At 47.7% G+C, this 25,329-nt stretch overlaps 1 protein-coding gene across 1 annotated transcript in view; it reads right to left on the reverse strand.

Moving 5' to 3' along the window:
* The window catches only part of KIAA1549, a gene marked incomplete at its 5' end in the record, with an annotated part of 72,427 nt that overhangs the window by 19,460 nt on the left and 27,638 nt on the right, over positions 1-25,329 (reverse strand). The window contains 5 exons of the mRNA XM_081102655.1: positions 4,727-4,880; positions 6,412-6,635; positions 9,806-10,005; positions 16,001-16,089; positions 17,969-18,165. Coding sequence (XP_080958781.1) covers positions 4,727-4,880; positions 6,412-6,635; positions 9,806-10,005; positions 16,001-16,089; positions 17,969-18,165 — 864 coding nt within the window. The remainder of the gene's footprint in view (positions 1-4,726; positions 4,881-6,411; positions 6,636-9,805; positions 10,006-16,000; positions 16,090-17,968; positions 18,166-25,329) is intronic.

Here is a 25,329-nt window from a genome sequence, read left to right on the forward strand (position 1 = left end):
CCCTCGGTTTCGCTCAGCTGGCTGGGTCACCCTACTGAAGGGCCGAGGAAGACATGTGTGTATCTGTTTGGATCGGCAAGTCACTCACAAAAAGAAACTTATTCCATAGACACATCCTTACTCTTAGCCACCTGTCTGGAAAATGCTTCCTGATGATGATGGCCTAGCCAACGGATGATCGGGTAGTACTGACACCAGCGTCAGACACTTCAGGGAAGCCGCTGCTCAACTCCAGAGAGAAAACCAGGCCACAAACTGGCAAACCCACAAACAGCCCACAGACCTGCATTAGTGTAGTCATATAAAGGGTGAGCCACATGGAGATTTTAAAAACATACTTAACCACTATTTCATAAATCTGAAAATTTCCTATTAAACCGGATTTCTGGATTCTCTTGGCAGAATGAGGCTCTGAGTGCCCTCCCCAGATGGGGCAGGTGCCCTGTAGGTCTGTTTCTCTAATACTGCAATGACCCAGTAAAGGTCCCACTAACGGACATGTGTCATCAAGGAATGCCAAGTAAGGATTCTGGGCCCCAAAGGGGGTCTCTAGTGTATGACGTGGCATTGAATAAACTGTGTTCCTTTCTTGGGAGGTGAGCGAAAGGTCCATATGCAAGCCCTTCCCCCATTGTTGGTTTTTCTTTTGTTGTTGTTAATCCTCACCTGAGGATATTTTTCCATTGATTTTTTAGAGAGAGTGGAAGGGAAGGGGGAAAGATAGAGACACACACTGATTGGTTGCCTCCCACACGTGACCTGACCAGGGCCGGGGATCAAGCATGCAACTGAGGTACGTGCCCTTGATGGGAATCGAACCTGGGACCCTTCAGTCCCCAGGACGATGCTCCATCCACTGAGCCAAACCGGCTAGGGCTACTAGTTTGTCCTGAGGTGCAGACAGGAAAGCCTGTGGTCAGTAGTGTGCCACCAAGTAACGGCTCCTGGTGGAGAAATGGAAACGCGTGTCTGGAAACACGTCCTACTGGTAAGTAAGAGGGTCTCTCTAAAGACACAGGGGGTGTTCCTGGTGGTGGTTCCAGTCGCTGACACGGGAACTTCACAAGGAAGCAAGCGGGGTGGCCACCTGCACAGCCACAAGCCCAGACTGAGACTGCACTGGGGGAAAACCTTATACGCCCTCGAGGGGAGTCCAGAGCTATAGCCACTGCCAATCTCACCATTAGTGCTCATAATTTCAGAGAAGCTTTAACGCTTACTGCAAGAGAGATGTTCTGAAGGTGGGAGGGAAGGTTCCCTCGGATCCCCACTGGCGCTAGGAATCCCGCTAAGAAGGCCCAGAGCCACACAGCCAGGAGGTCAGAGCCTCCTGGATTTCTTCCTGTTGCCTCGTCATTTCACGGCTAGCCTAGCAGAACTTGCAGGCCAAGACAGGGCGTCATCATGTTCTAGATCTCAACATCGAGCAGTGTTTCACCGATAGAGGTACTCAATAAAAAATGCAAAATTGTCATCTACAAAAGTATACTTCTCCGAGACCCCCGAGTTGGAATTTGAATTCCATCCTCCTGAATCGCAGTCTGATCATTCAGTCACACTGTTTGTTTGTTCATCATTCGTTCTTCAGAAAAATATATGGACCTTTTTACTTTTAATCACCACAAACCATGTATTCTGGTGCCTATTTTGCAATCCTCTGTGGGTTTTCTGAGAGGGATCATACACCCTGGTTGGCCCAGGACAAACTTGGTTCATGCCTGTTGTCCCAGTATAATAATTAATAGTGTTCCTTTCTCTCTCACAAGTGTCTGGTGTGAATGAAAAATTATATCAGGGGTTGACAAACTTTTTCTGCAAAGGGCCAGACACTAAGTATTTTAGGCTTTGTGCATCATACAGTTTCTGCTGCACCTAACTGGACTCTGCCCTTGTAGCAAGAGCCACAGATAACATGCAAATGAATGGGCATGGCTATGTTCCAATAAAACAGCGGTTCTCAACCTGTGGGTCGCGACCCCTTTGGGGGTCAAACAACCTTTTCACAGGGGTCGTCTAAGAGCATCGGAAAACAAATATATAATTCATATTGTTTTTGTTATTAATCACTATGCTTTAATTATGTTCAATTTGTAACAATGAAAATACATCCTGCATATCAGATATTTACATTACAATTCATAACAGTAGCAAAATTACAGTTATGAAGTAGCAATGAAAATAATTTTATGGTTGGGGGTCACCACAACATGAGGAACTGTATTAAAGGGTCGCAGCATTAGGAAGGTTGAGAACAACTGCAATAAAACTTTATTCACAAAAATAGGCAGTTGGCTGGATTTGGCCTGAGGGCCATAGTTTGCCTAGTCCTGATTATAAACATAACCTTAGTTATAAGGAATCCAGGAATATATTTTTCACTTTAGGAGATATTTTCAGGGGAAACGTGTAAAAATCAAGATAATTAAAAAACACATATGTCAAGTATATTGCCCAAGAGAAGGCAAGTTCCAAGAAATGCACTGTCTTTGAAAACATGTGTTTCAGAATTTTTAGGGAGAGAGTAGGAAGGAAGTCCATCTGAGGAAGATTTTCATTTCAGGGAATTTGAAAAACAGCCATTGGAGAAGAGCAGCTGACTGAAGTGGCTCTCCAAGGAAGGGCACTTTCTGCTAAAAGTAACAAATTTAAAAAAACCACACACACACACACACACACACGCCAAAAAAGCAAGGAGAAAAAGGTCATGGACAACGAAGGCAAGATGGAGAGAGCAAGGGAAGACGGTCATTCCCCACACCAAACGCGGCGGCATTGGGTGAGGGCACTCCCATGAGGCCTGAAGGCTCCCCTGCAAGTTCCCCTGAGAGGACCAGCCCCCTGGTTAGGGAAGTGGAGGGGCGAGAAGCAAGTTCCTCCTCTGTTTGTTAGTGTCATCGCGTGACTCTCCAGGGAGCCAAGGGGCCTGCCCTCCCCAAGACCAAACCAAACAGCAGAGATGCCCAGACAACCGCCTGTCCAACAGCAGCAGCACAAGAACGCCACCTATTGTAAGACCTGTGAGCGACGTTCCCCGGCCAAGGCAACTCATTCACTGCACGCAGAGAGGACTGACTCCATTCCATCTACTGAGAGCAAAGCATTCTAATTTGCTGACCTGCCAACTCCCTGGAGCCACTCCAGCCCTCAGCAGCAGGGATGAGGGGCACGGTCCGGTCTGTCTTGAGGGACTAGAGATACATAAACTCCCAAGGAAAGCCTGGCTCTCTCAGGTGGCCACGATTCCATTACAGGTGGCCCCAGGGTCGGCATGGTGCCTGGCACATTTATATAATTATATTTAGTGCCTGGCAGTGTTAGTTTTTAGTGTAATTTAGGAGACAAAATATAAAACTCAAATACATGGCTGGCTGCATCAGCCCTATGTAAAGGCATCATGTACCCCCTTCTCCAAGGATGTGCTTACTACTAATTTCCCTCCTCACAAGGATGGCTGTGTACGTTAGCCTCCGGGGGGAGAGGGGCTGGTGCAACAAGATAGGGCTACACCCTGGCGTGAGGCTGCAGGCGTCCCACCTAGCGCTCCCTGTCCTGGGTGCCTTTGTTCTGTATTTCCCGTGGCTCCTTGCGGAGGCTGGCCCTCTCTTCCTACTCAATGGGGTCTGTGTGTGTGTCTTAATGCTACCCATGTCTGCCTTTTACACTTCAAGCAACTCTGTGCCCTTTCTGCTTCAAAGAAATGTTTAATGGTTCTCAAACCTTATGGCCCTTTAAATACAGTTCCTCATGCTGTGACCCAACCATAAAATTATTTTTGTTGCTGCTTCATAACTGTAATTTTGCTACTGTTATAAATCGTAATGTAAATATCTGCTATGCAGGATGGTCTTAGGCGACCCGAGAAAGGGTCGTTCGACCACCAAAGGGGTCGCGACCCACAGGTTGAGAACCGCTGGTTTAAACCCATATTTCTTAGCTTCCAGTAAGCGCTTTCTCCCATTAAAATTGTATATAACTAGAGGCCCAGTGCACAGGTAGGGTCCCTAGTGGTTGCTGGCTGCTGATTGGGGCCTCCCTTCCCTGGCTGCCAGCTGCCAGCTGGGGCCTTCCTTCATTCTGCGCCGCCCCCTGGTGGTCAGCGCAGGTCATAACGAGCGATCAAACTCCCAGTTGGTTGAATTCCTGAGGGGACACTTTGCATATTATATATATATATATATATATATATATATATATATATATATATATGGTAGAAGATAAATTACATATATTAAAATTATATATACATGTACGTACATGTATTATATATATGTACATATTATGTATATAGATTATGAGCAAATATATCTTCTTAGCACTCTAGAAACAGAAGGGAGGGACAAAACCCTAAATATCCTTTCTATCAACAAGAAACCCAAAGAGCCCAGGGGATAAAACACAACCTTCTGGATAATCTTCTTTGTGCCCCACTCAACCTCGGGGAGTGCCCAGGCTGAAGCCCAAGAGGAAAGGGCTCGCACACAGAAAGGAAAAACATGTGGTGTCTCCCGAGGGCTCAGCCAGCAGCCCCTGGTTTACAGGACTGAAGGCTGCCCTCCAACGAGCAGTCCCCTCCCTCCCTTCCCCCCCTGCCTCCAACCCAGCCGGCCCCGGAGCGGCAGCCACCGGGCATCAACCCCACACAGAGCGCAGCCCCCCCTCCTGTTCGTTCTCCACCCAAGGAGCCACCCCAACACTGATTCCAGAAGGGAGGGTCAGCATTACGCACTGGGCAACCCATGTAGGCGGAGTTGTGGACGCCAGGAGGCCTCTTGTAAGTGCCGTCGCTGTCTGTGGTGATGAGCCTGTCCTTCTCGGCGTCTCCGGGGCAGCCGTTGACCTGGTGCTTCCGGCGGGCCTTGGGAGAACGTTTCATCCGCGAGCTGCCGGGGAAAGGGAGGTTATTTCAGAGGGAAGAACCCTTCCTGCCGCTGGCTTCGCAACTCAACGCTAAATAGCTCCTGAGCACCTCTGACTGCTGGTCACGGCAGCAAACACCCACAGGATAGAAACACTGTAGGAGACAGTCTCGGCTCCAAGGAAGCTCACTGTCTACCTGGGCAGGCCACAGCAACACAAGGAGCCAGACAGCAATCCGAGGCAATACTAGTACGTACGCATGATGTTAGTTACACGGACACGCAGGAAAGGGGCGGTTAATGTGAGCTACTGGGGCCTGAGCTGGCTACGTGGGTCATCACTGGCTACGTGGGGCCTGAGCTGCGTCCTGAAGAGCAAGTGGGGTCTGCAGATGGGGAGTGGTGTGGGAAGAAGATGTGGGGTATGGGGACGACCACACCGAGGGCCAGAAGTGGAAACGCAGATGAAGGTTTGGGGGCGACGAGGCCACCAGCTAACGGAGTGGCAGGTCTGTCTAGGCTGCTGTGCGAGGACAGGTGGCCCCGCCTGTTACGTGCACACAGGCAGCACAGGGAACCATCACAGGTTTTTAGCAAAGAAAGGTGTCACTGAGAGCAGTGCTTAAGAAAATGCATCCGTGTTGCTCTGGCCAGTGTGGCTCAGTTGGTTGAGCAGCACCGAAAGGTTGCCGGCTTGATTCCCAGTCAGGGCACATGCCCGGCTTGGGAGCTCGATCCCTGGTAGGGGGTGTGGAGGAGGCAGCTGATTGATGTTTCCCTCTCACATCAATATTTCTTTCTCTCCCTCTCCCTTCTTCTCTCTAAAAATCTTTTAAAAAAAAAGACATTGCATCTGTGTTAGGGGGCAGGAGTCTGAGAGGCAAAGGGGAAGGTAAGCACCAAAGCTCAGAGGGTGGCTGTGGGACAAGAAATGAGACATCGCCTGTGCTGACCCCGTGACCACCTAGAGCAGTGATGGCGAACCTATGACACGCGTGTCAGAGGAGACACGCGAACTCATTTATTTGGTTGATTTTTCTTTGTTAAATGGCATTTAAATATATAAAATAAATATCAAAAATGTAAGTCTTTGTTTTACTATGGTTGCAAATATCAAAAAATTTCTATATGTGACACGGCACCAGAGTTAAGTTAGGGTTTTTCAAAATGCTGACACGCCGAGCTCAAAAGGTTCGCCATCACTGAGCTAGGAGGTGAGGATGCTGGAGGGGAGCAGACTGAGGGGAAGTGCAGGCCCAGGAAGCTGGGGCGGTGGGTCTGGGAGGGGGTGTGACCACCATTCAGAACACTGACTTCGAGGAGACATTAACCAGGGAAGCTTTCCGAGGCCAGGGACGTCCAGGCAGAATGAAAGCAGCCTTTCTGCATGTGGGTGGCCACCCACGCAGGATCAAAGCCACCCCCGTAGCCTGCACAGCCTTTCTGTGTATAAACCTCTTTGACCCATTTTCAGATACTTTTCCCTTAAAAATGGACAGGCCCTCCGACCGCAACCCTGACAGCAGAGGCAGCCCGGCTTGCCCTGGGACCCCACCTCTTCCTGGGCTCTATGAACACCGAAGGCACGCTGGCCGTGGGGTCCAGGATCTTGTCGATCTGCATCTGCGCCCTGCGGTACACCCGGTGTCGCTCCCGCGTGTCCCCCGACGACAGGTCGTCCACCACCGGGAACTCGTAGTGGCCGCGGCGCTTGGCACGGAGCCGGATCTTGTTCCGATGGTGCTCGATCTCCGACTTGTGCCGCAGCGCCGTCTGAATCTGAGGGGGCGGGATGGGGGGAACCAGACAAAAGCAATGTGCTCGAAGGTCTCTGGGACCCAGGCCCAGAAAGCATTTTGGAAAGGGCTTTCTGCCACCTTCTCTACCCCCTGCACGGCTGTCCTAGGCTCCAAGGAGGCCCCGAAGGGTGTGAGACGAGCGACCACACCCACACTGGGCATAGGGGACCTGCCATGGCGCACAGGCCGTAACCCCAAACTCGCCCAGTGGGTGAGGGGGGAGACATGGTATCAGCCCCCAAAGCTGGCAAAGGCAACTCAAATCTGGAAGATCGGCCATGGCACTTTGACAATACCAAGGGCACTGACAACTAGATACAGTATGCCCTGAGAGAAAGAATAAGTGCTTTCCATACCCAATAATGACTACCTTAGAGGCTTTTCAATTAGGACAGATTCAAAGATTATTTGCATTATACAACAGACTCCCCATTTACTGATAATGAGCTAGTGTCACCAAAACAAGCCCTCTGACATGAGACCCCTCCTCCCGAAAGAGAGGCTCCACATGCAGGGAACATGTCATGGCCGGCTCTGTGGGCCTGAGCTAGGCTCTGAGGGGCGTGGAGGATCTGAAGAGGGGAAGGGTATGGGAAGCAGGTGTGAGATGCAGGCACCACACGGAGGGCCAGAAGCAGGAATGCAGATGAATGCTGGGCGGCAATGAGGCGACCTCACTGTGCAGATCAGGACGGGCTTGCTGAGAATCTGGGAGGAGAGAGCAGGACGCAGGCCAAGACAAAACGGAACCTTCCTGGCTGCGCCGTAGTCGACCAAAGGCCACCTACTTCTTTGAGACAGTTTGAGAAGGACAGGCCGCTGATGAGGTTCTCGGAAACTTACCAGCAGGAAAATTAAGAAAGCCCCTCTTAGCCCCGGCCAGGTGGCTCAGCTGTTTGGAGCATCATCCCCATACACCAAAAGGGTTGTGGGTTCGATCCCTGGTCAGGGTGTGTGCAAGAGGCAACCGCTAGAACCTCCCAGTAAGAAACCATTTCAATTACAATGTATGAAGGGTATAGGTCAGTACAGCAGTACTGATAATGTTCTAGTTCTTAGGTTGGGTTTTGATTTCATTATGGTTTATGATCAATCTATATTATCGATAGTCATACGTATGCATCAACTACTACATCTGAAAAAGAAGTAGAAGAAAGGTTGGAGATGCATGCTATCAAGTTGTGAGGCCACAGGCCAGGGAGCACGTCTCTTCTCTCTTTCACCAGATGGAGAACCCACTCCAGGTGTTCACACACGGCAGGTACGGAGGCACACGCAACATGTGACTGATGGAGACGGATCTGGGCTGGGACTGGGCTGCACAGGGCTAGGGCTCCCGAGCACTGGTGAGAAGGGACCACACTCACCATCCTGAACCTACGGCGCACATTCTGTGGCCACGTCCTTGGCAAGCAGCCAAAGCGGTGCGGCTGGGAGAAACTCTAAGAACTCTTGCAAGACTTCTACAAGAGATCCACTGTACGGATGACCTTTAAAGTGGAGATGAGGGCTCAACTGTACCAATTTCTCAGAACTCGGACAGCTGCGGGAGTTCCTTAGCGGCAGGAAACCGACTGGCATGAAGCGGCCTTGTGCGCCTTCCCAAATGGCATTCACTCCACTCATTGTCCAGCCCAGGTCAAATCTCTCAAGTTCAAGGTAACAGTGGCCTGGCCTGGCCTTCTGGTTCCCACCCAACATCTTAGGTTGAAGCACATCCAACTCACTCTTCCAGGATTCACTGGAATAGGGTTTTGCTAGGAATGACCTAGAGCAGTAGTTCTCAACCTTCCTAACACCGCGACCCTTTAATATAATTCCTCATGTTGTGGTGACCCCCAACCATAAATTATTTTTGTTGCTACTTCATAACTGTAATTTTGCTACTGTTATGAATCGTAATGTAAATATCTGATATGCAGGATGTATTTTCATTGTTACAAATTGAACATAATTAAAGCATAGTGATTAATCACAAAAATATATGTGTTTTCTGATGGTCTTAGGCGACCCCTGTGAAAGGGTCGTTCGACCCCCAAAGTGGTCAGGACCCACAGGCTGAGAACCGCTGAGCTACGGAGGAGATCTGTGAGGAATCACAGAGTTTACTCTGGTTCCAAGACCACCCAGGTTCCATTCTCATTAGGAGAATTCACAGGACTCAGCTGTGAGCCCCAGTTATTACAGCAAAAGGACACAAAGCAAAATCAGCAATGGGCCTGCTGGAGGGACCAGCCACCATCTTCCAAGAGTCCTCTCCCACTGGGGTCACACAGATTGTGCTTCATCCCTCCAGCCGTGAGCTGTGACAACACATGTGAAATGTCCACCAGGGATGCTCGTCAGAGACTCAATACCCAGGGTTTTTAATGGGGGCTGGTCACACAGGCACCCTCCCACCACCCCCTGCCCCACACCGCCTGGCATGTCCCAAAATTCCAAACTCTCAGAAAGAAAGCAGATATTCAGCACAAATCATATTGTTTGCACAGCTTAGGCACAGTGAGCCAACTCTGTTCTGCAAATGATGGAAATCTTTTAGAAATTCAAGTTCCCACAACCAGCCACAGGGTGAAGCAGGACTTCTACGGATAGCAGGCTCAGGTCTCTTTTCTGTACGTCTGCCAATGCATCTACCTGTGTCCCTGAACAGTATCTGATCTAAAAATACTGAGTATAATTTTTTTTGGTGAATCCTCACCCAAGGATATTTTTCCATTGATTTTTAGAGAGATGGATGGAAGGAAGGAAGGAAGGAAGGAAGGAAGGAAGGAAGGAAGGAAGGGAAAGGAGAGAGAGAGAGAGAGAAAGAGAGAGAGAGAGACAGACATAGAAACATTGATGGGAGAGAGAGACATCGATAGGTTACCTCCTGCGCGAGGCCAACCAGAGACCAGGGATCAAACCTGAAACTCAGGTGGTGCCCTTGACCAGGAATCAAACTCAAAACCCTTGGGTGCCCGGGCTGGTGCTCTAACTACTGAGCACCATCAGCCAGGGCAAACTGAGGTTAGTTTTAAAATTAAGAATACCTGTCAGCATCTCATACCTTTAGCAAACTTCTGACACTAACTTTCACTCAGTTTTAAGCACTAACCAAATCAGCATGTGAGCTTTTGTATGTATGTCCCTTTTAATACAAACAAATACCTCTTTGTTAATTTTGTTGGTTTCTGCCACTCGGTCGGCCAGGTGGTGGACAGGAGGTGCGGGGATGGGCTGCATGGCGATCAGCTGGATCTTACTGGGGCCCCGCCGGCTGGCCTCAGAGGAGCGGGAGAGCCTGTCCACGTGCTCAAAGATGGAGGCAGAAGAGGGCTGCTCGTTCCCTGAACTGGGGGGTGGCGGCCCTGCAACAGGAGGGGAAGCCAGAAAATAAATATATAAAGTCCTAAAAAAAACAGCAAATAATCAAAATTATGGGTTAATCCTTAAAGAATCCACAGATGGGCCCCTGACCAAAAGCACATTACTGCTATGTGGCAGAGGACTTCAAATGGCCCTGTTTGAGCTTATAGTATCTGGGTTCAATATCGGCTCCGTCAGCCTCACTGAAAGTTACAAATGTCAGCAGAAAGATGTGAAAACCATTATGACACTTCGTGCCAAAAATTGCCCAGTTTTGTCTAAAGGGATTTCAAAGTCTTCAATCAGAAAGGGTAAAGGGCGGAAGGGACCTGGGCGGCTCAGTCGATTGTCATTTATACAACGCATAGCAGCTCTGAACTTCACTCTCATTTGCGATGACATAGATGTAGTTGCCAAGGCAATTATGCTCAAGACGAGGGGACTGTGGGCATGCAGGCAGGTGCTGATGAACAACTGAACAATGAACACGTCCAGGTTTCCCATCAGATGCAGAAAGAAAATTAAGTTGAAGAGGTATGAGAGGAAAAAGCTGCTGCCTGGAGGGAAGCCATTCCCACTTTAAAAAGAGATGAAGAGTATACTAAAATAGTTAAAAGAGGGGGAACTTTTTTTTTTTTGCTTTTTTTTGGTTTGTGTTATTATTATTAGTTAAGGTATTACAAATGTGTCCTCATCCCCCCCATTAACCCCCAACCTCCCCCCCCCCCCGCCCTGCACACTCATGCTCCCATCCCCCTGTTGTCCATGTCCATTGGTTTGTCTTATATACATGCATACAAGTCCTTCGGTTGATCTCTTCCCCTTACCCCCGCCCTCCCCTACTTTCCTTCTGGTGATTGATAGCCTGATCGCTGTTTCTCAGTCTTTGGGTCTGTCCCTTTTCATCAGTCTATGTTGTTCTCTATAATCCACAAATGAGTGAGATCATGTGGTATTTATCTTTCTCTGACTGGCTTATTTCACTCAGCATAATGCTCTCCATTTCCATCCACGCTGTTGCAAAAGGCAAGAGTTCCTTTTTTTTTTTTTTTTTTTACCGCAGCGTAGTATTCCATTGTGTAGATGTACCACAGTTTTCTAATCCACTCATCTGCTGATGGGCACTTAGGGTGAGAGGGGAAACTTTTTAAAAAAATATATGTTCTTACTGATTTTTAGATAGAGAGAAAGGGAGAGGGAAAGATAGAAACATCAGCGAGAGAGACACATTGATTGGCTGCCTCCTGCACGCCCCCTACTGGGGATAGAGCCAGCAACCCAAGCATCTGACCAGGAATCAAACCAGGGACCTCTCGGTCCATGGGATGACACTATATCCACTGAGCCACACCAGCCAGGTGGGGAAACTTTTTAAAGAAGTTAATTTTTAATGATGAAAAGAGTAAATGTATGGCATGTATATATTTACCACAACTTTTTTAATTTTTTGAAAGTAATCAGAACTGCAAAAAAGAAAAAATTTAAATATGTAGAAAGAAGAAACAATTAAAAATATTAACAGACTAAATCTTGGTATAATGGGTGATTTTCTCCAATTTCTTATATTTTCTGTAATAATGATTTTGTCTGAGTATTACTTTATGAACTTTAATTTTAAGAAGGCAAACACATAGAGATGGAGAGAGATGAAGAGGGGCTGAATAGATGGAAGACCTCCATGGAGCTATTTAGACACATGAAGACTCTGTCTGATCAACCACAGTTCCCTCCGGTCGCTCTGGACGCTGTTTTAAATTAAATGGACCACAGGCCATGCGAGCATGCAGAAACTGTTTTCAAACAAAAGCCTGAGGTTTGAAGCCTCAAGCATAACTGAAAATTATGGAGGTTTCTCCTCAAGGTAAAAACAAAGCAGTAAAAACATAGCCAAGCAAAGCAGTAAGAAATAACAGTTGATATTTGGTATAAGGAATGCGCATCGATGTTATGTAAGTTCTATATTTCCTCTCGATTTGAAGTCTATTCATCTGTTGCCCCAAGGGATTGGAAATGATGTGCATAACTGTGAATGAACACCGTCTCGTAGCGAGGAGGCCTGGCTGTCGGGATTCTGGCTTTCTTCCCCTGACTGTGCAATGCAAGTGGCCAGGCACCATCACTCGTCTGGTGGCAGCTTCTCAAATTGCAGGCACAGGGCCTAAGAGGAGATCATTAGCTTCACCAGATAGGCTGGCCTTGCTAACCCAATCTCATAAAGTGACAGCAAATGTCACAAAAGATAGTCCATTAACCACCTGACACCTAAAGGTGAGGTCCCTTCCCTCCAGGATGGTCAAAAGGCCAGGGTGCAGAGAGCTCCAAATGGCTGGAAGGCAATGGGGGGGGGGGTGGAGCAGAGAAGGAAAGGCCCCACCCCCCCGTGCTGTCTGTCTGCTTGTGTCACCGAGCTCAGGCCTGCGACTGGCTCCTGTCCACGCCCATCCCACCCCCGCACTGTGGTCACGGATCCTCGCTCTATAATTCACCAGCTGCAACCAGAGAAGGAGAGGATGCACAGAAAACCCTCAAGTTTACACACTGCCCACAGCCCAGCCCTTCTAAAGGGTTGAAAAGAGGGGTCTTTTTATTTATCATATACATATAATAGACATCGTATAAGTATATTTGTCATATATATGATGTATGTATACATGTATAAACACAAAGCCCAGTTTCCGATATATAATATGTATTTATGTATTTTTATTATTTGCTATGCATTGCACATTAAAAAAAAAAAAAAAACTAGCCGAAACCGGTTTGGCTCAGTGGATAGAGCGTCGGCCTGCGGACTGAAAGGTCCCAGGTTCGATTCCGGTCAAGGGCATGTACCTGGGTTGCGGGCACATCCCCAGTAGGGGGCGTGCAGGAGGCAGCTGGTCGATGTTTCTCTCTCATCCATGTTTCTCTCTATCCCTCTCCCTTCCTCTCTGTAAAAAATCAGTAAAATATATTTTAAAAAATAAAAAATAAAAATAAAAGGTCTGGGGTTCCATTCCAGTCTAGTGCACGTGCTCAGGTTGCAGGCTTGATCCCCAGTAGGGGGCATGCAGGAGGCAGCTGATCAATGATTCTCTCTCACTACTGATGTTTCCATCTCTTTCTCCCTCCACCTTCCTCCCTGAAATCAATAAAAATATATTAAAAAGAAAACACAATACCTACACAGAGATTAATGCTATGTGAATCCTGTATTAAGGCAAGTAGGGAGTTTGGATTAAAACCCCTTTCTCTTTAAATATAATAAAAACAACAATATAATGATAAAAATTACAAAGGAGAACAACAGAGGAGCAGGAAATTTGAATACTGGAATGCAAGAGCAATAGACCATTTTTAAAGAATATTATTTCATCATCTATAGGCAAATACAATCCCAATGCCTTATTATTGTTTTTTTAAATTTATTTTTATTGATTTCAGAGAGGAAGGGAGAGGGAGAAAGAGATAGAAACATCAATGATAAGAGAGAATCACTAATTGGCTGCCTCCTGCACACCCTACACTGGGGATCGAGGCCACAACCCAGGCATACACTCTTGACTGGAATCGAACCCAGGATCCTTCAGTCCTCATGCCAACACTCTATCCACTGAGGCAAACTGGCTAGGGCCCACTGCCTTATTATTAATGCCTGTGACCCATGTTACTATCCTGGACCAAAACTGAAACAACAGCCTTTTCTGTGCTTCCAAAGCAAGGCAGGTCCTGAAGTTGCCAAATGACCTGTGACAGCCATCGGGAGCCCTCCCCACCCCCCCTCACCCCCCATGGTGAGAGGGGACGCTGGTCCCGGAGCAACATGCCCGAGGGTCCCAGGCGGGCTCAAGCAACCGCCTGACTCCATTAATCTGTATTTTATTGTGACTTGCAACAAAAAAGGGATTTTTATGTGCATTACAAAATAATTCAAATGCTATGATGATAAACTCAGAATCATTTTATAGGGGATTTAGCTAAGTTCTATGCAAGCAATAAAATGCCTGTATGGCAGCATTTTAGCTTTACGGAAGTAAACAGTTTTAAAAATGAAGTGATGCTGGCAGTGAGAAAACCGTCTTTCTAAGTCATGGAAATGTACGGATTTCCATGTACGATGTCTCCAAATCAAAATAGTGTGGCATCTGAGCTCCTAATACTCAGACCATCTAATCCACTTGTCTCCACCCACCGTCACCTCTCAGTCCCAAAGCTGACATGGCTGCTACTGGGATTTTGAATACATGTTGAGAGCAATGCTTGACTTTTGTTAGCCGTATAGAATAGATTTGCTGTAATCTTATCCGTGAGCAGTTAAACTGGGGAAGATTTTCTCAGGTAACCTAAGGAATTGAGGAACTCTCCAGAGCTGATTCTCCTTTCCAAATATTTCTTTCCCAGGATCAAAATTAGATTTTAATCCTCTCTGTCTGAAACAGTGCACCTGTTACCATGGTGCTAAGTCATTTTTAAGATTCTGTGAAATTGGATCCAAAGAAAAACCTCTTCCCTATAGTCCAAGGGGTATTCCTTTCACATGGAAATGAAACACCTGGAAGGAGCTGGAAGAGACGTCAGAAACCAGCTCATTTAGTCCCACAGGCGCCCAGAGACCCAGGGACTATTGCAAGGTCACGAGGGTGACAGTGACAGGACAGGCCCTCTGGCTCCATCCAGAATCTGTTCATTTCCCCAATACCATTCACTTTGTATAATTTTCATAGGGAGAAATTTGTGATAAAAAATATAAGCATAGCCCGGCCGGTGTGACTCAGTGGTTGAGCATCGACCTATGAACCAGGAGATCATGGTTCGATTCCCAGTCAGGGCACAAGCCTGGGTTGCAGGCTCTATCTCCAGTAGGGGGCATGCGGGAGGCAGCCAATCAGCATTAATGTTTCTGTCTCTCTCCTTCTCCCTTACTCTCTGAAATCAATACAAATATATGTTAAAATATATATATATATATATATATATATATATATGAGCATAGACATTAAAAATCATGTCCTGAGCACCCCAATTCTTTCTGCATTACTGAAACATCTATAATCTCCAGAAAACACAAGAGCTACACTAGCACTTTGGTTAACAGAATCTATTCAACTAAAACCCAGCTACCTTGTCATCACGCCAGAAAATGCTCCCACGTATGTAAGGCCCGTGGGCTTCGTCTTTTTACAGGGCATTGAGTTCATGGTACTACTGCTTAGAACGGGAGTGAAATTCATTTCAGACCTGGCCTAAGAAGCTACAGCAGCTGACACAAATAGGCTAACCCGTCTGATCACACTGAACTATCCACCAGAAGAAAGAGCTAGGACCAAACAGAATGCCCTTGGACCTATGACAAATACACAACTTTCTGACAGCGACAGCTGTGAAATCCTTGAATTGGATGCTGAAAAGGTCACAGCCTGGAGGCCTTTTGTGAGACTCTGGTAGTAGTAGTTCGATTCTTCCTTATCCTTCAGGGAGGAAAATCGTTAGGACTTGAAACTAGAACAGAACATGGCTATGAGCCTCAAAACATACCTTCTTGAATCCCTAACCTCCAACCTGCCCCTCCCACCCCCCCCCCCAGCCCCCACTCATTCACCCGCCCACCCCCAACACCGACACCAGCACCCTGTTAGTGACCATCGATGCTGAGACATTCGCCATACGGGTAACGAATATTACATTGCACAGGTTATTTTTTTAAGTTCAGCACTTAAAGAATACAACCCTAGCCCAGAGGTCCTCAAACTTTTTAAACAGGGGGCCAGTTCACTGTCCCTCAGACCGTTGGAGGGCCGGACTATAGTTTTAAAAAAAACTATGAACAAATTCCTATGCATACTGCACATATCTTATTTTGAAGTAAAAAAACAAAACGGGAACAAATACAATATTTGTATTTGCATGTGGCCCGCAGGCCATAGTTTGAGGACCCCTGCTATTGGAATCTCATCAGGACTGCTCTGAACGTGGAGAGCGAGGAGTCACAGACCGCTCTGGGGGCTCTGTGGAACTTACCGTCATTCACCGCGCCCGGCGTCTTATCTCCTGCTTCCCTCTCACTGGACTCTTCACTCACGGTAGAGTCAGCATCTGAGGGCGAAACCCTGCAGACACCGAACAAATGTAAGCATGAGCAAACAGAAAGCAAAGGGAGGGGCCGGTCACGCTCATTCGGATGTGGAAGTCAGGCTTCCAGGCCAGACTGGCAGAAATTAGTAGACAATCCAAAAAATTATCTCACGGTCCAGCATCTCCAAGGACACGGACTGCACTTAGTTACCTCCTGAAGACAGTGCAACAGTGCAGGAAAGGGCTCGGCAGGCTGCATTTCAACAAAGGCCAAGAAATCAGGGGCCCAATTAGGGGGTGGTCCTTCAGTGACAAGGGCCCTGGCTGGCAGTCTGGTCTGGCTCAGGGCTCGTTGGGTCTGCAGAATCTCCAGGAAGCCAGGGTGTCTGCACTCACCCCACCGAGCTCCAGGTCTTTGGAAGAAGCCTACAGTTACATCCCCAGTGAGATCTGATGCCATAACTGAAGAGCGAGGGTAGCGTGGAAACCAAGGGCACCAGGCTAGTAAAACTCCACCAGCGGGCACCCCCCCCCCTTTGTGCTCCCTGGATTAAACAGCAGTGTGAAATGCCAACACACTCTGGTGCCCGTGAGGGATGCTAAATTATTATATTAACCACACAGGCCACTGAGATGTCGTGACTAAATGTTTAGGATGAGACTACAAGGAAGAAAAAAAAAAGACTTTGCAAATCTGTACTAGCATATTAATAATCCTTAATGATTTAACTTGTACTTAACCTACAAGATAATTAAGCAAATACCATCTCTCTCCTTAATGCAGTTTCTTTTGTAAAGATCATCTATTAAATTCTTAAAACTAGGCCAGAACCCCCGGAGAGGTTTTCTGATGTCAGGAATTATAACATCATTTCAAATATTGGTATGAGCCCACACCACTTTTTTCCTTTTAGCAGAAAATCAGGATCCAAAGTATCAAAGCTCAAAGAGAAGCTGATAATTTTAAGGCTTTAGTAGCCAAAGCTTGACTGTGATGATCTAAAGTCAACTTAATAAAGCCTGACTCTGAACTGGGTCTCCTTTAACAGAGCTGTAGCCCTGCTCAGGGCATCAGAGGGTGAGGGGACCACCAGGGAGTGTGTTATCAAGCAGTTCTCCACGGGGTGCTTTACCCTGATCAGAGGAATGAAAATAAACAGAGATGGGAGCTGGGCAGGGAGATGGGAGGTGGTGAAGAGTCCATGCAAATATACTAACAATGGTGACATCAGCCGCCAGAGAAAAATCAAGCAAAGATAGAAAGATGTGCCCAACCGGTGTGGCTCAGTGGTTGAGCGTCAACCCATGAACCAGGAGGTCACAGTTCAATTCCCGGTCAGGGTACATGCCTGGGTTACAGGCTCGATCCCCAGAGTGGGGCATGCAGGAGGCAGCTGATCAATGATTCTCTCTCATCATCATTCTCTCTCTCTCCCTTCCTCTGAAATCAATATATTTTTAAAAAAAGATAGAAAGCTGTGATAAAGGAAGGTCACCTGCAGACAGAGCAGTGAAGGCATGATGGGCCAGGACAAAGCCAGTACTGGGTGGGTATCATGTGCTATGCACCTTTTAGACATGGTTTCTGATATCATTATAGAAGGCCAAGCTTGCTCACCCAGAATATATATCTTGAGCTGGCCAATCCCTAATCAAGTCACAGGGGGACCGCCAAACCAGGATGGACAGTGATTCATAATCTTAAATGCTTCGGGGAAAGAGAGCAGACAGCCCCCTCGGGTGGTCCATTGGAGCGGCCCTCGGGCTCGCTGACTTTGGGAAAGCTGGGGTCAGTCTCCTGGGCTGCAGGCGTGGGCAATACTCTCCGTCAGCCCTTCTGATACTGGAAACTGACAAACTGAAAACGGAAACATGCTTCACGACAGAGTACAATGCAGAAAGCCCGACACCAACCTTCCTCGATGGCGGACGTTCTTGGAGGGGACCTTGGCCTTGGGGCTCGGGACGTCCCCGTTTTCGGAGGGCGTGGCGTGGTCCTTCACAGGCCCTGGCAGCGGAGCAGGCTCATGAATAATCAGGATGTCGTCCTTATTGTGCTGCCCCAGGTGCTGCTTGGCAAAGTCAAACCCCTTCACACTGGGGATCTGCAGCTAAAACAAAGAGGCGGGTCGGTCGATCTGAACGCTGGGGACTGTCAAGGAGCCTGTGAGGGCCGGCGAGATCGTGCCTGCAATTCCACCAACATCTCAGAAACGTCAAATGTGTACAAGGGGCCGTTTATGCCTTGAGTTTGCAGAAAAGATGGTTACTTGCAAAAACTTAAAGAGCACAAGGATTAAATAGCTAGACCATAATACAAAAGACACCCCAAGACGATCACCGGCCCACTGCCATAGTGGCATATCCATGTGCTATGCAATTCCAGAGACAGTGACACGGGCACAATATTCCACAGAGAAACGGGGCCTCGTGTCAGGACTCAGAGGACAGACAGAACTTAGAAGTAAAGAGGTGGGACCCAGAGCGTGATCTGGATTGTCAGGGACCAGCAAACCCTTGAGGCTGGGCAGAGATCTCATTAGCTGCTCTAGACGGGTCAGAATACAGGGAGTGAGAGAAGGCCGGCCTGCATGTGGACGACTCCAATTGCCAGCTTCTAGAGTAGAGACGTGCCTACATATTTCTAAAGAGGCAGATTTCTAAAATTCAAGCAGACAGGACACAAAGGGACCAGGGAAAACGGCCCAACAGTTCCACATGCATGGAATGACAAGAGTGGAGCCCAAAGTCTTAGCAAAGAAAGTGGGAAGGAGGGAGGGAGGGGAGGAAGGTAGGAAGGAAGAGAACTACAGACCAGGCGGGAGGGACTGGATGCCGACCAGAGGCAAAGGAGAGAGACGGCCAGTGATAACCAGCAGGGGACGCGGAACAGTGGAAGTGACACTGAGGAGAAGGGGTGAGTCATGAAGGAACGATGCCCTGAGGAAATACAAAGTCAGGTTTTGCTTTAAACATGCTTGGGCTGAAATGGCAAAAAAAAAAAACAACAAAAAAACCAGCTCCAGAGGAAAGCAGCCGTGTGGCTGGAGTCGGAGGACAGAAGCCTGGGGGACGCCAGGCTGGAGATGTGGCTCTGAGAGCATCTGTCTAGAACAGCCGTGGGCAAACTACGGCCCGTTTGAAATGAATAAAACTATTGAAAAAAAAGACCGTACTCTTTTATGTAATGATGTTTACTTTGAATTTATATTAGTTCACACAAACACTCCATCCATGCTTTTGTTCCGGCCCTCCGGTCCAGTTTAAGAACCCATTGTGGCCCTCGAGTCAAAAAGTTTGCCCACCCCTGGTCTAGAAGGTAACATGTGGGGGAGTTGACGGTATTTTAAGATGAAAACAGTCCATGAATAAAATGTTGGAGGACATCTAATAATTTGGGACTCAGGAAAAAAGGAAGCCAAGAACAAAATAGAAGCCTACTTCAAAAAAAAAAGAGTGCAATAGAAATAAAGGGAGTAAAGAGTTTCTAGAGAGTAATCAGGGCACAGTGATGAGGAGAAAGGGGTCTTTGAAAAAGTCCACCTGTCACACTGGCATATGCAGGAGGCCTACGTCCCGGCGAGGCACCCACACCAAACCCACAACCAAGACCCCATGAGCCTGCAACCACAGGTGTGGGCCTCAGCTTCTCAGCCTGTGCTAAGATAGGAGAGGCGCTCGCGTATAGGGATGCATGGACAGTAAAGGTGGGGCACCACTAAGTATTAACGGTTTCCTTAATTTGAGCTTGCAGGGCATCCTATATAATAAAAGCCTGATATGCTAAGTGTACAACCGTTGGACTGTTCGACCAGTCGCTATGACATGCACTGATCACCAGGGGGCATTCGCTCTGGCCAGTAGGTTAGCTTGTTGCTGGGGTCCAGCCAATCAGCCTGGGCGAGACGGGCCAGACATGCCCTGGAGCCCTCTTGCAGTCCCTCCCCAGCCCCGATTGTGCACTGGTGGGAGTTCCTCAGTCTGGCCTGTGCCCTCTCACAATCCAGGACCCCTCAGAGGATGTCGGAAAGCCAGTTTCAACCCAATCCCCACAGGCCAGGCCAAGGGATCTCACTGGTGCACGAATCCGTGCACTGGGCCTCTAGTAGGACAATAAACTGCATATAAGTAGTCATCTCAAGGGTCTCCTCATTGCCAGCAGGAAGGCCACGTGCAAGACTGAGCCCTCCCAGCCAGGCTGTGTCCCACACCCACAGGTAGTCATATCAGTCAAGAGACATACATAGGCAAACCCGTCTATGGAGTTGTTTTAGCCAAGAGACCATGTGCAGAAGCACAAGGTTTTGTTGTATTTTTGCCAACTTTATGCAGAGATGAGTAACAACACTAACGGCTTAGATTTGTGATCTCTAACTCTAACCTCTTTTTAGCACTAAAAATCCAAGATTAATGGGGTAGGAGAGTAAATCTGCAACCATGATTTATGCCAGCAGAGGGAGACAAAACTTACTGTAAATATAGTTTACAAAGATGTTGCTTGGAAACAAAAGGCAAAGACTGGCCTACCTATATTTTCTAAATCGATGATATCGTGTTTCAAGAGCAGGCTACTCCACCACACAGACAGTGTGTGACTGCCACACACCCCTCGGCTCAGGAATGCTGTTTCGAAAACAATAAACCCGACCTGCTGCTCCATGGCTCCCCACCCCCAACCCTCCCCCCAGGATAAATCCTCATCCCTGAGACTGGATTAGCACACCAAATCCCTGGGGGTGCACACCTTTCTAGAGGCACGTAGTCCTCTTAAGGGAATCAAATTCTAGGTGGACAACCTTTTTATATGCTCTCACTTAAACGTGATTTTCCTGAGTGCGCCGGGGATCTGGGCACCAGGCTGGTCCCCCTGTCCAGCCTCCTTTCATAAAAGACCTCTTACTTTACAGAAGAGAGTCGCACCTCTCACCCATGTGGCTGTGACACCTCATTTTAGCTCCATAAACAAGGTGCCTCTAAACAAAAGAATAACAGTTATAATCGTCATCACCATCAACATCGTCTTATCAATCCTGGTAAAACCCTTTTTGGTATATTCCCCAGTAAGAAAGCAAATGCCTCTAGTGACTGGGAAACACTCTCTTTTGTGAGTAGATGGTTTGCTTTGTCAAAATTGAAGGAGAAGCCCTGCCTAGTCTGGCTCAGTTGGTTGGGCATCGTCCCGTGTGCTGGAGGGCTCCCGGTTCAATTCCCAGTCAGGTTTCAGGCTTGATCCCTGGCGGGGGCATGCAGGAGGCAGCCGATTGATGTCTCGTTCGCACGTCAATGTTTTTCTCTCTCTCTCTCTCTCCCCCTGTCCTCCTCTCTCTCTAAAATCAATCATTTTTCTAAGTGGAAGAAATATTTTTTTTAATTTGAAGGAGGAGCCACATATTGGAGACCTCCTCTAAGAAAAGTTCTCCAAAGAGAATAAGGGGAAAATATGAACCACACTGTCTCCATGGTGCAGCCTGTGTACCCCAAGTCTAGGAATTAAAGGCCTTCGCTGACCAACTCAGGGCTCATGAATGTATGCCTATGTCAAAGTGCCTTACAATGAGACTGACAGCATTCTTATTGCTCTTGGTTGATAAACATCAAGGACTTAATACACAGTCAGCTAAGCGTTCCCAGGCACCAGATAAAACTGTAGATATAAATTCTGATACAAACTTCCATAACTCAGCAACAGGATGTGACACATGGTACACGCTCTACAAACAGGTGATGACGGAATGAATTTCTAAAAGGTCAGCTGAGGCAGAGAACCTATTGAATTTTGGGGGGAACCAAGGAAAGGGTGTTTGCCATAAATGAAACATCCACCACAGCCCTGAAGCCCTATTGCTTCTGGTTGAGTCCCACTAACACCTCTAAATATACCCATTAGATCCTTAGACTTCCCACAGGCTCTGTGAGTCACCACCTTCCACAACATAGAAATTTGGCAACTAATCTGTACTTACCCACAAAACAAAAGCCATTTACACACAGAAGGAAAAAATTACAGAAATCACTGCCCCCCCCCCCCCACACACACACACACTCATGGAATTAGCTACTTTCATTTCAACCCTACTTTCTGGTACACTTTTTCTAGTTTTTCTATTTTTTTTTTAATCTAAAGTTAAATCTGGATGTACTGTGTCTCCAGCTTCCATATGCAGAATAAACCTGAATTCGTATCTTATAAAAGAAGGGTGGCGATTAATTAGTACTTTAATATTCATTTAGGACCCAGTTACTTCTGAGTAAGGATAGCTCTTTTGTTCTTTTTTTAAAAATTATGTTTTATTGATTTCAGAGAGAGGAAGCGAGAGGGAGAAAGGGATAGAAACATCAATGATTAGAGAGAATCATCAATTAGCTGCCTCCTGCATGCCCCTCCCCCCATCTCCCCCTACTGGGGATTCAAGCCCCAAGCCAGGCATGTGCCCTGACAGGTAATCTAACCGTGACCTCCTAGTTCATAGGTCAACCCTCAACCACTGAACCACACTGGCCAGGCTGTTCCTTCTTTCTTTAATATATCACAAAGGGGACAGGCCCGGGATCAGTACCCAACCAGAATATGTCACTGACAAGTCAGGGAGGCCTTGTGGAGCAGGTCAGCCAAGTAACAGGCGAGACGCCTGATGAATTTTAAAACACGTGAGCCATAAATATAATACGACCCAGATGGGACAAGACAGAGTGAAGTCCCCAGTACTCAGTGAGTCTGAACCCTGGAAAGGAGCACTAAGATGACAAAGGAAACCACAGAGCAATCCCAGCAGAGCCTAAATGAAAATCTGCGATCTCGAAGAGAATGCGTTAAGCGTTTACAATTGGATGGCTGTGGCCTGTGAAAGCTCACAACAACCACGTGGCGTCTCCACAGTGGTGAGGACCAGACGAAGTTGTTGCCGTGTGTGTGTCTGCGTGGGGCCCTGCCACCCTCAAGTCTTGAGTCTGGGAGAGCAGTGCTCTAAGATTCTGCTGCCCCCAGGCCACAGCAGGTCATGGTCACCTGACTGCGGGTGAACTAGAAACACCTGCGTGAGGCCTCATGGGATCCTTGCAGAGAATCGAAGAGCAATCACAGGGGCCAAGCTGAACTTGGCTGAGCATCTCTTCAATCCACTGGCCACACTGTCCCAGAAGTGACCGTCCCAAACCGACAGACACTCCAGCTACTCTCCCTGCCGAAAACCATTCAGTGGGTCCCCACTACCTACAGCATCCCTTCCCACCCTTACATGTCCTACAAACCTCTCCGAGCCTGGCTCTTGCCTGCCTCTGTCTCCGAAGCTTCGGCTGTGCCCTTCCATACAACCTTGTCCCAGCCTTCTCGAGCTCTGTGCCCTTCCCTCCGCCTGGGCCCACTTCATCTGGCTGCATCCCTGCCCATCAGCCCTGCATCACCTCCTCTCGGAAGACGGAGGTGGCCCCTGCTCCCCGCTCCTGCAGCACCCTAGGAGGACCGACACTGTGACTGCGTCAGCCACTGTAGCCTTGTCCTCCTCCCGTACCAAAGCCCTCGAGAGCAGGACTGCATGTCATCTGTGCCTGTCACCCAGCCTGGCCTGCTCGGCTCTGAGCACATGCTCAGTGTCTGGTGAGTGAGCATGCCATTCTGAGGCAGCTCCACCTGGCGGCCCACGGTGCCAGCCGGCCAGGAACAGAACTCCAGTCCTGCGCCAACAACAGGGGGTGGCCTGTCCCCAGCAGAAGAAACAAGTTCCCATGGGACCAGCAGCAGGTAGCCCATGCCATCCCTATCCTTAAGTGGAACCTCTGCGAGGCGAGGCGGGTCCAAGCTGGAGGTCTGTGGGGAACAGTGACAAGTGGTGACTTTAGGCTCCAGATTAAAGAGAACACAGATGAAAAGAAAGGCACAGGTTAGGGTGTTTCTCTTTATTATTAGAAAGAAGCAAGAACCCTGCTTCCAAATATGACAGAAAGGCCTCTCCCTCTATCCTATTTCAAACCTAATCGACTCCCAGACAATCTGAAGAGGTTTCCTTTTCCTTACAGGGGAAGGGGGTGTGGATTTTCACTCACCAGATTGATTGTTTCCAGATGTTCATAGCTCTGGGGTTTGAACAAGATTTCAGAGTCGCAGGGAGGCAGCGTCAGGGGTGGGGTAAGCAGGAGGGAGAGAGAGAAAACAGAAAGGCACCCAGAAAAGCAGAGGAACTCTTACAGTCACCTCGGTGACCATCCTTTTCCTACTGAAAACACTTGATAAGTCTAGACCAGCCGTGGGCAAACTACGGCCCGTGGGACGGATCCGGCCCGTTTGAAATGAATAAAACTATTGAAAAAAAAGACCGTACCCTTTTATGTAATGATGTTTACTTTGAATTTATATTAGTTCACACAAACGCTTCATCCATGCTTTTGTTCCGGCCCTCCGGTCCAGTTTAAGAACCCACTGTGGCCCTCGAGTCAAAAAGTTTGCCCACCCCTGGTCTAGACGGTGGGCTCCTGTGCCAGCAAAACAAAGCCCGTGCTTCTGAAACATCGGGTGCTGCCCCGAGCAAGACACTCCGTCTCTTGGGGAGGCTCCATGCAGAAGGCCTTCCCTGTAAAAACGTCTGAGCGTTTCCGTTGGAAACTCTGCCCCTTTGCTTCATAGCCACATCTGGGATGTGACAATATTTCGGAAGTAAAAGTGGGAGGAGGAGAAAGCTTGGGGACTACCCTGTTTTGACCTCAGAGATGCGGTCCTCTGATAGCTTCTTGAAGTAACAGATAATGGATGGGCTCCCACAGTGAGTGTTTACATTATGAACTGAGGAACCAGAGACCTAAATGCACACCCGTCTGCACTGGTTACATCTCTCTGAAACCAGACTCTGCGCCAGAACAAAAACTTTCCAAATCTATTGCTGATCTCGTGACAATGAAATTCACACTCTGAATCATTTGGAATAGCAAGGAATTTTTTTTCCAGGTTTTTTTTTTCGTGCCATTCATTTGTCTAACAACAAAACAACCTTGGCAAAGTAGGGGAAAAATACATGAAGACACGTAACAACTACAATATTGAAGTATAAAATGCATCCAACATACTTGATAACCATGTACTTGCAACTTAATAAAGATTTTGCATTTCTTAGTTAATTCATAAGAAAAGGAATATTCTTCGTTTGCCTTTACAGACCTGAAATAATGTAAAAACAATACTTATTTTTCATTCAGCAGATCTAGGTCTGTAATGCCCAGAATTTTTTATACTCACACAATCAGAATAAAATTCAAAGGTGAACCGGGCAATTCTTTGTTTCTTATTT

This window comes from Myotis nattereri (genome assembly GCF_964212035.1).
Source record: "Myotis nattereri genome assembly, chromosome: 11".
Lineage (NCBI taxonomy): Eukaryota > Metazoa > Chordata > Mammalia > Chiroptera > Vespertilionidae > Myotis > Myotis nattereri.